This window comes from Siniperca chuatsi, linkage group LG15 (assembly GCF_020085105.1).
Source record: "Siniperca chuatsi isolate FFG_IHB_CAS linkage group LG15, ASM2008510v1, whole genome shotgun sequence".
Lineage (NCBI taxonomy): Eukaryota > Metazoa > Chordata > Actinopteri > Centrarchiformes > Sinipercidae > Siniperca > Siniperca chuatsi.
The window spans coordinates 3,243,768-3,258,545 of NC_058056.1; the positions used below are offsets into that span (position 1 = coordinate 3,243,768).

The 14,778-nt window shown below is 40.0% G+C and overlaps 1 protein-coding gene across 2 annotated transcripts in view; it reads left to right on the forward strand.

Moving 5' to 3' along the window:
• The first annotated feature begins 9,736 nt into the window (after positions 1 to 9,736).
• The window catches only part of LOC122861551 (glutamyl aminopeptidase), a 65,856-nt gene continuing 60,814 nt past the window's right edge, over positions 9,737 to 14,778 (forward strand). The window contains exon 1 of one of the 2 annotated variants that reach the window (XM_044166125.1): positions 9,737 to 10,591. In XM_044166125.1, the coding sequence (XP_044022060.1) occupies positions 9,966 to 10,591 (626 nt within the window). In that variant the 5' untranslated portion in view covers positions 9,737 to 9,965. The remainder of the gene's footprint in view (positions 10,592 to 14,778) is intronic. The other variant, XM_044166124.1, reaches the window with a different exon arrangement.

Sequence of the window (14,778 nt, forward strand, 5' to 3'; positions counted from 1 at the left end):
GTTTACATCTAAATGTAACATGACCAGTAGGTGGCACCAGTGGCTACAATGTTAACTCACTGTGACACTGTCATTGGGCTTTATAACAAGTACACTATACACACTATATATATATATATTTGTTTTTGCAAAATATTTCATTGAACAAACATTGAGTGACATTGAGTACAGAAAAACATTAACAGTACACATATTTTTTTATTTGAACCCATCAACAGACCTTTTTGTCACAGCCTCAAGCTCTCTCTCCCACCCTCCAGATACACTGCCATCTATTACTATTGACAAGGTACAAAAATAATAACATAACCCATTTCAAAACCTATTTGGGGGGGGGGGGGGTGATGGTGTTCATAAACACTGTTTTTGAACTGAATGTTTTCTCAATCTCTCTGCTGCTCTGCACCTCTGACTTGCATCGCGCCCATGGGGCTGCAGGTCCGACTTGCATCGCCTCCGTGGGCTATGTTGCAACTTGCACTGGAGGCTTGGTCCCCGTTAATACCTACCTGCAGGTCTAGTTAGGGCCAGAGCAGTGACTGTTGCAAGGACCCTATAGAAATGCAAGGAGTTATTATTATTCCTCCAAATGAAAAGCATTTTTGAGGGGCTAAAGGTGCTCGAAAACTCATGAAACTTCACAACTGCACAAAATTCAGAAGTGGTGAAAATATACATTTGATATGGGTCTTGCACATGGGTGTGGTAAAATAGATCGCTTGCGCCCCCTACAGAGCAGCCCTTGTGACATGTTTCACCTAAATGTACTAAATTTGGGGGACACTTGTATTATGTTCAAACATTAAAAAAAGCCTATGGACCCATACCCTATACCCAACAGGAAGTCAGCCATTTTGATTTTAGTGGTAATTTTTTGCAATTTACAGGCTCCGTACTTTAATGAACTCCTACTAGAGAATTAATCACATCAACTTCAAATTTTCGTGGGGCAATCTAAAGACCTTCATGATGAAAAGTTGCTCAAAGCTTGTTATATTAGTCATGGCGCCACCCACTGGCAACAGGAAGTTAGCCTTTAAAGAAGCAGCCACAGCGGTATGTTTCACCTAGATGTACGAAATTTAGGAGGCAGATGTATCATCCCAAGACTTACATAAAAACCTCTTGGAGCCATGGACCCAACAGGAAGTCAACCATTTTGAGTTCAATGTGCACTTTTCGGCTATTTTTTAACAGTCCCGCCCTGAAGACATCTACATGCCAATATTCAGTCATACTCATAGCACCACCTACTGGCAACAGGAAGTTGCAGTCCCAATTGTTTTACAAACTACTCCTAGCAGATAAACAAGATCCACCCTAAATTTGTTCAGCATAGTCATAAGACCTTGATGATGCTTCATTGTGTAGATTGTGAGTTTCCATCAAATGCTGTTCCCGTGGTGACACATCATTCACCATGAAATAGGAAGTTGTTGAACTTGTGTGTACATGGTCCAATCTGCCCCAAATTTCACGTTTGATAAGACTCCTGGCCTGAGGATATCTACATGCCAATTAGGAGTTGTACTCATTGCTCCACCTACTGGTAACAGGAAGTATTCCTTGCGTGACAATCATCATTTCATTTACATGAAATTTACAGGGTGTCGTGTAAATTTCATATATTGTAACATGACGTATATTTTAGTGGGTGTTCTTTAGTACCACAGAGGGGACACAGGAGATGAAATTTAACTCCTTCGTGCAGCATCCAGAACACGTGTAAATTTAGAGCCGCGTTGTCCCACTTCCAGCAGACACACCTAGGCTGGCTCACACCCCGACGTGCAGTCAGGTGCGAGGGCCCGTTCATCGCTGCTTGCAGCTGTAATTATTATTATTATTCTTTATGATTCCAATTTTTCGAATGATTCACATTTTTGAAGGCCTAAAGGTGCTCAAAAAGATGTGAAACTTTGCGCACTCATTAGGACTGGTGAAAAATGTGATATTTTATCGGTTTCGGAAATGGGCGTGGCAAAATGGCTTTTGGAAATGACACCTTTTATACTCTGACGTACCCTTCCTAGCAGGTGGAGCACATCCACCTCAAATTGTGGCAGAAAAGCCTTAAAACATTGAGGATCCTTCATCGTGAAGTTTGTGAGTTTTTTTAAAATGGCGTCTCCGTGGCGTGGTGTTGAATGTTGATGTTTTGCCATGACACAGGAAGTTGTTGTGACTTCAGTGTACATGGTCCAAACTGCCCCAAACTTCACATTTGATAACAGTCCCGCCCTGAAGACATCTACAAGGCAATATTCAGTCAAAGTCATAGCGCCACCTACTGGCAACAGGAAATTACACATTTTATACTTTGATGTACTCCTCCTAGCAGGTTGACCAGATCCACCTCAAATTTGTTCAGCAAAGTCTTAAGATTTTGATGATACTTCATCGTGAAGTTTGTGAGTTTCCATCAAACACCGTTGTTGTGGAGACGCATTATTTGCTGTGAAACAGGAAGTTGTTGTAACTTCAGTGTATATTGTCCAATCTGCCCCTTCATATACTGGAACTTAACGTGTAATTAGTGGGTGTTTTTGAGCACCACATAGTGGACACAGGAAGTAACATTTACCTCCTCTGTGCAGCATCCAAAACATGTGAAAATTCAGAGCTGCGTTGACCGAACCACCAGCAATCACGATGCGACTGAGGCACACCGTGACGTGCGGTCAGGTGCGAGGGCTCGTTCATCGCTTCTTGCAACGAATGTGTTATGTCTTTTTTGTTTAATCCAACGGCAAAAAGAAGTGTAACAACTACACTACTACTCCTAATTTGTTGTTTTTGGGTGAGTTATTTGCTGGAACTATTTTTTGTCACCACCTCTGTGGTTCTGACGTCTGGTTGCCTAGCAGTTCCAGTACATAACTTCTCCTAAAACCACAATTTGTCATTTTTATATTAATGTTTGTGCACAGGTTAAACAAAGGCGATTCAACATGTTAAAGCTGCACTAATCAATGTTTTTATTTTAACAATGAATGAAATGACTATGTATAATGTGAAAGGTGAGACTCATAGTGACAAACCTACAGAGAATTATCACCAACTCTGCAGTTCCCCTCAGCTCTACAGAGCTTTTTAGCCTCATTCAGCTTGTTATGGTTTTACAGCCTGCAACTCTACTGTTTTGGTTCAGTCTGGGCACTCTCATCAACCGGGTTTCCAGCAGCAGCAGGCAGCTGTTTTCAGTGAAAAAGCTCCGATAACTCCAAGAACAATAACGATGTGAGCATCCACACGATAATGATGAATGATAACATTGTGTAAACACTGGCCCCAAGCACATGCTGTATGCTCCAACTGTGTCGGCAGCTTAATAGGAAAATGTATATAGATGACCTGTTACTGCTGTATGTTGTGCAGAGAAACAAAAAGGAAACCGGAAGGATATGGGTTCACAAAGTTCTTCAAAGACAACAGGAGTTAGGAGAATCCAACACTCTGTTACGAGAGTTGTTGTCTTTTGAAGACAAATTTTATTCATACTTAGTTTAAGTAAAAGTCTATGAAGTTTGTTTATACACCAAACAAACTTCAGAGACCCCATCAGCACTAAAGACTGTTTGGCAGTATGCCCTAGGTAAGGTTTTTTTATGTGCAATTTGCATCCTAATATTATGTTGTATAAGCGTTTAATAAGTTGTATACCACAATATCGTTCATCAAATCACTCTGAAAGTGATCCCAACGAAATTGTTCACCACTGTCGTTTTTGTTATAGTTATGAGTTACTTACTTGAGTTAGAAAGATTTTTAAAATGATATATTTATAGCTATTGTTATAGTTTTTGTTCTTGGTGTGGACGTCCCTTTAGAGACTAGCTGGTGAACATAATGAAGCATGTAGTAGCTAAAGAGCCAGATATTTTTCTCTGGAGTTGGTTGAGACCAAAACAGAGCTAAAAGAGAGTGACTATTAGACTTACATTCATCAGGTGGACACAAACATGACTCCAAATGAATGCTTATGTTGCTCTGTGTTTGCCCGATGTGTAAATAGTCAACTGTTTGCTAACATGTTAACCATATCGACTTTGAAAGATGATAAAATATCAGTGTTGTTTTAACAGTCTCTGCTGCCTCCAAGTGACCAAAAGAATAAACTAATAAGGCTGTAATTAGTGAGCATTGGAGGTGTTGGCAGGCAAGAGTCGGGTTAGAGTCGCATAGGATCACAGAATGGTAAAAGGTTCTTCCTCATGTTGAAGCCTGTTGCCTCTTTGAAATCTCTGTTTTCCGCCAGCATGCAAGTTCCACCTGCATGCTGAGAGATGATGTAGAATTAACATTTATTTTTATTTTCATTGTTAAAATACACTGACATAGCTGATGTTTATGTGTCCCAAGACAAACCAAGACAAACTTCCACTATGAAAAGGTTTCAGCGGGTGTACTGGCAAGATCATCACTGTCAGGACATGTAAGATATTAGATCAAATCACCAGGTTTTATGTTTTTATACACAGTTAACTAACAGTTCTGACAAGATCAAGTAAATTGCTCTATTTTGAATTTTATTTCCCATGTTTTTTCCCCTAAAGGTATAGTGCTAATTTACCAGGAAGTAGTCCATGTTTAGTGTAGATTAGTTAACAGTGTTTCAGAATTAAGTTATTGATTATCTAGTAATATACAGTATTCCTCTTATTTGTAACTCCTAAAAAATTTAATTAAATTAATTATGTAATTATTAAAGTACCTTCAGGTGGGACGAGGGGGGGTGCCGTCTCCCTTCTTAACCTGCTCAAAAGATGCTCTGTGCTTTGTCTTGTAGTGGCGCTTCACATTGCCGCTTTTAATAATCGCCATGATCTTGGAACATGAGACATACTGGATTTAAATTGAACATGTAAGAGTCTGTCCATTCTTGATTAAAAGCTCTCCGCTGTCTACTTTACTCTTTTTAGAGCACATCATCTGGAATTATTTCACCGACTCGTCTCGTGTCGACTCCTCGTCTTGTCCTGTGTGTGTGCATACCTCGCTCACTGACTCGACTCGCGAGCTGCCAAACCAGTGCCGTAAAGGCTAGAAAAGCTGTGCCAGTTAAAATAGGAATGCCCCATCAAAATGTAATAATTCTCAACTATTTATCGATATCTCTACAGCAGAAAGGGGGAAATAGAAGCAGCATTGGGCCATCTCCGATGGAAGCCCCCCTACTGTATATGAAGTCGAAATTGGTGTGGCTGTGGCTCAGGATGTAGAGCAGACTGTCCATTAATCGATCAGCGGCTCCTCCTGTCCATATGTTGAAGTGTCCCTGAGCAAGACACTCTTGGCAATATCAAATTAAATAACTTCTAACACTAACATCTAACAACTAACAATGTTCCGTAGGGAACAAAGAGTTTCCTTACGGGGATCAATAAAGTATTTCTGGTTCAGCTTAATGTGAAACATCTAAAACCCTGCAAAAAATCTTATCCGAAAGCCATAATAGGAGACATTTAAACAAACACAAAATATTTCACACAACATTCTTGTGCATATGTTTACAGTAGTACAACACATTAGACAGTGAAAGCACATTAGTGTTGTTCTGTGCAGTCCATGTGGTGAATGGATGATAAAGATGAATATGCAAGTTTGTTCATCATGATAAAACATTTTAACCGCCCTCTTTATTGGACACAGCAACTTTTTAAAAAACACATAACTAACTTTGTGTAAGCAGTGCAGTTGTACGGGTTGGGAGTGAGTTGCTGCCCCAAGGGAAGGAATTCCAAGTATCTTGTGGTCTTGTTCACAAATGAGGGTAAAATGGAGTGTGAGATCAACAGGCGGTGCAGCGTTTTACCGGACTGCTATGGTGAAGAGGGAGCAGAGCCTGAATCTCAATTTACCAGCTGATCTACGTTCCAAACCTCACCTATGGTCATGAGCTTTGGGCGATGACCAGAAGAATGAGATTGCGGATACAAGCGACCAAAATGAGTTTCCTCGGTAGGGTGGCTGGGCTCACCCATAGAGATAAGGTAGGGAGCTCATACATAGAACTGCAGCTCAGATTAGAACTACTGTTCCTTTGTGTTGAAAGCAGTCAGCTGAGATGGTTTGGGCATCTGATAAGGATGCCTCCTAGGCCCCTCCCTGTGGAGGTTGTCCAGGCACGACCCACTGATAGGAGACCCCGGGATAGACCCACAACTCGCTGGAGGTATTATGTATCTCATCGGACTTGGGAATGTCTCAGGATACCCCAGAAAGAGCTGGAAGACATTGCTGGGGAGAACCAGGCCTGGGATAAGCAGTGGAAAATGGATGGATAAATGGATGGAAGTGGTATCTAAAATGTCAGACAGTTCATCAGAATGAGGTATCGCTGCTGTGAATGACAGCAGGATTAAGTGGTCACTGAGCGATTCACGCAGGCTCGTTCAACTTTTGCTGATAACTCTAAAGTGTTAATTATGAATGGATCCAGGAAACACAAACTGCTGTCTATGATGCCAGGTTTTTCACCCCGCCATAGACTGTGGTCATTCTGAACAGGTATAAATACCTTTGCCCTTTAAAAATACCCCAGTCTTAAAACACCCAGAAAGGGTCCAGATACGAGGTCCAGACATGTTGAATATGAAGAACCTTTTCTTGCTTTTCTTTTCTCAACACAGAAGTGTCTAAAAGACTGTGTGAAAGTTGTTTGTCTCTCATGCAGATGTTTAGTGGAGGTCATGAGTGAGGGAGCCATAACATTTATGACTGTCTTATAGCTTGCAAAGACAATAAGGATACTGTATGAGGAAGAAGCTCAGAGTCAGACTGGTTGCATTAGTTGGTCTGCCGAAACTACTTTGATCCTTTAGCTTCTGTAGAAACAAAACTAAATATTTAAAGCCATGGTATCACTCCTTAGTGGCTGCAGTGGTCAAGTGTTGGACAGAACCAACAACATATTGATACATTTGCTATTTTTACAGCCTTAACCTAACTGTAGTATTATTATTGGGGCTAAAAATGTAAATGTTTGTCCTGAGGGTGGCACTCAAGGATCCTCTTCGTAGCATGAATGTTCATGAACTTCTACCTATTAAATTATAGGTGACAATTTAAAGGAAAAATCTGAATAAAGGAGTATATAAACGAGTGTGCATAATGAATGCAGATGCTTCCACACAGGCCACGAGGGCTCACTGAATGCTTTGATGAAAAGTATGTGAATCATATTCCTTCACAGTCACCAGATCTCAGCTTAATTGAACACATATGGAGATTCATGGGATATCATCTAATATCTATGTTCTTATCTGGCAGTCGAGTGGGAAAAATGTATTCCCCTCATTTATTTCAATTGGTTTGGACCCCCAAAGCAGAGGGGCCAATAAAATACATCCAAGTGCACATTCCTGGTAAATTACTTTGTATCATGGATGGGTTAATTTTACTGTTTACCTTATGCTTGTTGATATGGAGGATAAAATGATGCTGCTGATCATTTTTCAGAGATGTGAAATCCTTCCTCATAGTATTATACATGTACATTGTCTTGGCATCTGATGAGGCTTCAAAACCATAAATCTGTTACTAAAACCAGCATTCCTGGATCATATGGCATCATCTCACTTTCCCATCTACTGTTTTAATGTGCATTTTCAATTTGTGCATTAAAAAACCTGAGTGGAAAGACTTGAAATATTGCCAAAAGTTTGTACGCTTGGCTGAAGTGGGAAAAAAAGACAAATGACAAAGTGCAGTAGAAACAGACTTGGCAAATAAATTGTGACAAACATGAAGCAAGTGACTTAAACTTCACTCAAGCTTCCACTACAGAGACGAAAAATATCAGCCGACGAAAACATCAGATCTGTGTGGAGCGATGAGGAATCTGTAACCTTTCTCAAATGAATACATGAAACAAACAAAAATAGTTGGTGACACCTGGCTGGAGAATTAGCACCACCAACTGTTTACCTCGATGTGCCCAACTCCTAATATTCACATAACAGTAGTGGAAGGAAACCGCATTCATTCACATTGTCTTTTGAAAATTGACTGAAGCACTTTGAGTAGTAAGAAAGACTAGAAAGGTGCTATATAAGTGCAGTCCATTTACCATTTACCAAAATTCGGTTAAAATTTGTTCTACATTAGAACAGAAAATTGATTGCTGATACCAGAAACAAGAAGCTGCCGCAAATGCAGCCCCTTGTGTTTTATTAATGCAGGTGTGTTTTTTCGGGTCTGAACACCTCCTAACCATATCCTGTTCCTGATAGTCATGCAACCACTGTTTCAATGTTTATTGGTTCATTTGTCATGTTTCATCTGAGGGCTATATAGTGTGTTCTGTAGGAACCTCATAGAGTTGCGACGTGTTTTCCCCATTCTATATTCTCATTTGATGATTTCATCGGAAACACGTGACTCTCTTGGAAAAATCTAACAATCCTGTATGTATTCTGTATCTTGTGGCAATCAATTTTAATTACTTTAACTTTGTTTCTGTGAAATCATGTTTTTTCTGTCAGTTTGGTGGATGTCCCTAAATACTACAATACTGCCGTTGCTATGGAGAAGAAGCCAGTTAGAGGTGCAAATTTAAAATCCTTCATCATGCAGTTTTGAACAAAACATGGCACTATATATATACAGTATATATACTAATTGAATTCATTTAGGCTACAGATTGTGTTTTCTTGAGAATGTAATCTTTAGTTTCAACTCACTGTTAGCAGAGCACAGAACAGATTTTTAACCTTAAGATTTAAGATTAGATGTTTCAACACAGTTGTTTATTTTTTGTTCTGATGATTCAACAGAACAGATTTTTAACCTTAAGATTTAAGATTAGATGTTTCAACACAGTTGTTTATTTTTTGTTCTGATGATTCAACTGGGTGAGTTTCATGTCCATCCAAACCTTTAAGTAATCCAACAGTCTCTTACCTATGGGTAAAATGACCGGGAATGTTAACTCCTCCCATTTTGCAACTTTATTGAGTGTCCAAAATGTAAAGGATTCATTGGGAGTATCAATGTGCTCAGTAAATTGTATGGCAATCTGTTAGATTTTCAGATTTTTGTGTAAAAGTGGGAATTTTGGCCTGATGATGGGCTAGATAAAAGTTCAGGGATCAACAAAGTCATCTGGGATCATCCTCTGGGCATCATGAATATCCATCCACTAAATGTCATAGTCATCTTGCCAATAGGTGTTGAAATATCTTGCTTTGGACCAGCTTGTTGCACAAACAACTGACCACCAGCACGATCAACACCATCATCCTCAGGCCCTGCTGCTACTGAAACAAAAAGAAAAAAATGAATATTTCTACATTCTTAATCCTACTACTGTGGTGCAACACAATACAAACATTGTTTTGCCTTTCTGTTCCCGCGCCAATCTGTTGCAATCACAATTATGTTGACCAAAGAGCAAATGCAATAGCAGGCGCAGTCATGTCCAAACAATAGACCCTTCCCCCTAGGTATCCGCTGTCAGCAGGAGAGATTCCACTGCATTCAACTCACTTTGAAATTTAAATCACTCTGATAGGGATTCAAACCAAACAAACACACACACACAATCGTTCACTTATTATGCATATACACAGAGAACAACATGTAGCATACACACTAATACACAGAGAACAACATGTAGCATTTTTGAAAGACAACACACATAAAGTTTAACTAGCTGTTGATTTACAGGGGGATTGTAGATGTATAACAGAAGGAGGCGTGTTAACAGCACTGAGGAGAGAAAAAAATCTCTCGCTCAATGTGTGAGATTCTCTCCACTGTCTGACAGATTTCTTCTCCTCACGTCTCCTCTTTCTTCTCTCCACCCCTCAGCACCACAGAGGCAGGCTTTGGATCAGTTCACAGCTAATCTAAATACTGTAGAAGCCAAAGCCTGCAGCTCTGTGTTCAGGTCAGCTTTAGAACAGTTTACCTGGAGAAAGTTGTGTTTTAGTCCAGTGAAGTTTTCAGGTTTGGAAGTCACCATGGTTGACAGCATGGACATGGAGAAGCAACAGAAGCGTTACTGCATCCGCACTAAGCATGTAGTCATCATCTGTGTGATGCTGGTGGTGTGCTCTTTGGCAGTGGGCCTCGGGGTGGGCCTCTCCAGGTCAGACACCACCACCACCACACCAGCTCCCACAGCAGAGCCTACCCAGCCCCCTTCGCCTGGCAGGGGGCCCTGCACGCCTTCCACTGACTCCAGCGGGGATTGGAAGAATTTCCGTCTGCCCAACTACGTGAACCCAGTCCACTATGACCTGCACCTGGCACCGGACCTGGACGACGACACCTACACAGGCACCGTGGACGTCCACGTGGAAGTCAGCAAGCCTACCCGCCACCTGTGGCTGCACATTAGGGAGACGTTTGTCAGTGCCATGCCCAGACTGACAATGCTGAACAGCCAGGTGGACCAGAGGGAGGTGGCAGTCAAGAGTTGTTTTGAATACAAACCTCAGCAGTATGTGGTGGTGGAGGCCACAGAGGAGCTGCCCGTTACCGGCCCAGGAGAGGTGTACGTGCTCAGCCTGGACTTCCAGGGCTGGCTCAATGGCTCTGTGGTGGGATTCTACAGGGTCATCTACACCGAGGAGAGGAAAACCAAGTAAGTTCTTTGATTATACAACAAGTAGTTCCGACCAAGCAATCTGATTGGTCAACTACACATTTAGAACATGCTCAAATCTGCATGACAGCACACCGTGCTCATCATTAAAAATATTACTCCAGTAGTAAGTAAGTGGTCAAGTAGTAGGTTACAATGATTTCTTTAATGAATATGATTTATGATGCTGTTAGATTGATACTAGACTGCCCCGTTAAAACAGGCGCCTTGTGTGCAGCAAGCAACAGTTTTGTGACCGCAGTGAAAATGTTATTTTTGAAAGGCTGAACACCAACAAATATGGATTGAAGCAGAATATTTCATTAGAAAAAAACATGTTGTGAATTTTGGAAATTATTACATCCATCTATTTTCAATAAATTTTGACTTTTGGATTTTACAACGCTCTGGACTTATTGGAAATGTTTGGATCACACTGTAACTCTGATCAGCCTTAATATTACTAGACGCTTTGGCATCCTCCATCAGCTGTGCCGGTGAGTCGGTGACACAGCGCTAGTGGAAAAATTATGTTTTCAGCAGATATCTTCAGCAGAGCTACAACAAGATTGAGCTAGCAAGGCAGTTTTGTGTTTATATGTGTGGTATTTATTCAGTGTAGGAAACCCCAAGCATTAATGTTAGCTCAAGTTGGCTGGCTCACTCAACAGGGACTAGAAATCGTCTCTGTTGCTAGGTCGTTACTGAGGGTCGGCCTACTTGCTGGAGTAGTAAACTAGGTTTCATTACATAGGAATCTGCTGACGTGTCTGATTGTTTTTCGTCAAACCCCATGTATTTCCAGGGAAACAATGAAGATAACACTAGCAAAAAGTTTTTTATTTTGAGAGTGAATTGCCCCACAATATGACTACATTTTGATTATATCTTCTATTTTGTTGGTAACTGTTGCATAATCCCAATATTAAACTAAAGGGTGAGCTTTACCGTCATTATCGGCACAACAGTGATGTGGTCAGGGCAGAGGCCCTTGCGCCACCCTCTTGTCTAATATTGCTTAATTTGATTTGATTAAAATATACAACATACATAACACACAAGTTTATTGACAAAAGAAAAAGAAAAGAAAGTGGCATGCAGACCAAAGACACAACACAGCTTCAATCTTGATCTTAGCAAATGCTGGTAACACTTATTTTGACTCACCCTATTCAGCATTTATAAGCAACATATAAAAAATGTATGGATGTCTATCAATTTTCAGACCTTCTGAGATATTTGCATTAGTGTGTATTGGGTGGAATGTTCAGAGCTAGAGTGGGCAACATCATCATGCAGAGGAGCTGTAAAATCGAATTAAAAATTTCTCTTAAAGTTGCTCTCACTCCCACAGTTTTCACTCTTCATACATCATTTTACATCAGAACGTAGAAACATTTGTGCCAGTCACAGACAGTAACTATGGAATCAAACAGACTCACACAGTTGGGACAGTCAGCTTCAAAGTGACAGCAGGGGAGGGAGGCAGAAACGGGAACATTTATAACCTGCTCTCATTCCCACATTTATGACACTACACATACAAATCTCACACAGGCCCTTCAGCAGGATCTCCTCTCTCTTATGGTATTTTAATTTAGGCGATAAGAGTTACGGCCTTTGAGCTAGAAGCAGAAATTTGAGAGGTGCGCCTCAGTTAAAATCTCTATGATATGAATTCCCTGAGCCAGGAGTCACACACAGCAATTACTATCACCTTTGATCTCAGGGGGGACACAGAGCTGATTGAGAAGAGCTAATTAGCGCGTTTTACACACACACACACACAAAGACACTATCATTTCCGATTTTCAAAATAAAAGCCCAAGATGGTAACCTTATCATAACAGGAAAGTCAGGATGAGCCAGGTTTTTAAAAATAAAAGCCCCCAATGGTCACTGTATTTTAACAGGAAACTAGGGATGGACCTAGTCTTTCAAAATAAAAGCCCCATGTATTTGTTAATCCATAACTGGTAAATAAACAGATAATGAATAACATAATATAACATAATAATAATATATAACAATATGTTTCCATGTGTTTTGAACACATATTAACATTTTGAAACCCACCTGTGAATGATTTGTACATGTGTATAAACAGTTAATAAAAGTTTTATACTGTAAGGATTTGTTCATGTGTGTTGGCAACACAACAACGCTATGGCAATGGCTGTGCATGTAGATGCAGTGGCCGGTAGCTCCTTCAAACTTCGGTACATTTTTGTTTTAATCTGTTATTTTTTTCGGCTTTAATGTTGAAACATCATTGAATAGTGTGTGACTGGATTTGTTTTAAAGAGCTAAGCCAAAATTGTTCAAATCGACTGGAACAGGAGATTTTGACTATGGCAACAGCTGCGCATGGCAGATGTAGCTCCTTCAAACTCCGGTATCTACATTCCTGTTTTTTTTTGTCTATTTTTTTTCCTGCTTTATTGCTGAAACACGTATTACCTATGACAGAAATACATTATCATCGGAAAAGGCAGCCGGGGTTTGGATTAAAGAGCAGCAGACCTTGAGCCAGATTGACTGGACCAGGCACGACGGCAGGCGGTGTGATCGCCCCCTGGAGGAGAGAAAAGAGAGCCGGGATAGGAGCCATGCTGGCCCAGCTTAGACTTAAGGCTGCTCCTGGCTAATGTCTGGTCTGGACGAAATGGGACTCAGTCTGGCCAAGCAACGGGAAATCACATAGGGCTTACTGTTGTGCCCACACCTTTACAGAGACCTGCTCCATCAACATCCCGGATCAAGCGTTCAACGGGCGGATTGTGTTCCGAGCTGACAGAGCGCAAGACTCCAGCAAGATGAAAGGAGGATGACTCTGTGTTTACATCGATGATGCTTGGTGCTCAAACGCAAGCAAAGTGGACGGACACTTTCCCAAATGTCGAGCTTTTTATGTGAAGATGAAAACCATATTATCACCACTATCTCTATCTGCTTTTTACATTCCACCAGGCACAAATTCAAAAAATGCACTGCAGAATTATTTCCTGGGTGTAATCATGTATGTATATTTGTATATAAATAACTGTATATATTGTTTTATTTTATTTTATTTATTTTATATGTTACCCTATTCTAATATAAATGTAATTATTGGTTATGTTCTATGTGTGTAGCATGAAGGGACTACCAACGCATTTCATTGTACAACCTTATGTTGTAAAATGATAAATGAATTACCTTGTACCTTGTAATCTAATGTCTTTATACATGATAACTATGTTATACTATGGTAACAAGTAATCATTAACTGTTTGAACATAAGTCATAAGCGATGACAAAGACTTTTAAAATGTCCTTATATATGCTTACGACTACATTATAGTGTGCTATAAGGTAATGTAAAAAAGCTGACAATTAAACAGGCAAACAGAAAAAAACAGAATATGGTAAAATTACTAAAATAATTTGACAAGAAATCGTAACTCAAAATTCACTTACTATCTTTTGCGAGATGCAGAGATTTTGAAAGTTCTGGAAAAAGATTTTTTGTCAAACTACTCTTTCCAAGGTCAAGAACGAACTGTCAGGCTCGGCTAAAATAATGATTAAAAAAGACATTTTTAGATTTTTGGAAAATTTAGGGCAATTTGTTCCTCTGTGTTTTGAAATTCTCCTACCACTATTCACATTAATAAAAATTATTAAAAACCATTAGATTATCTGTAAAAGTGCACTGTCATCAAGCATTTTTTTAGATATGCGTCAATGACAATGATTCACAGGCAACTTTGATTCCTCAAACTTTGATTTCACATGCTAGCAAAGATGCCAATTTCCCAAAAGTAACATGTATTTGGCTGAATTTGGGGAAAATATGTATACAATTATGCAAAAGTTTGCCAAATCATATTCCAGTTGCTGGTGCAGCCAGAAAATCAGTGGATTGTGGGAAATAGCAGATACACAATGTATACAGTTAATATTTTATTGTAGGACGGTGTAGTCCCTCATTCGTCCAGGAATGTTCCATCGTAGAAAAGGTTTCTACAATGGAAAAATGGTCTGAGAACTCAGAAGAGTTCTCAGACCATTTTTCACAATTGAGAATGACTCCGTCTCCGAAACGTCTTGATTCTGAAAACAGTGTCCAGATGACTACGATTGAAACCTATTTTATTGTAGCTTGAAAGCTAATTAAAGGAAAATGTAAGGGAAATTTATGGTGA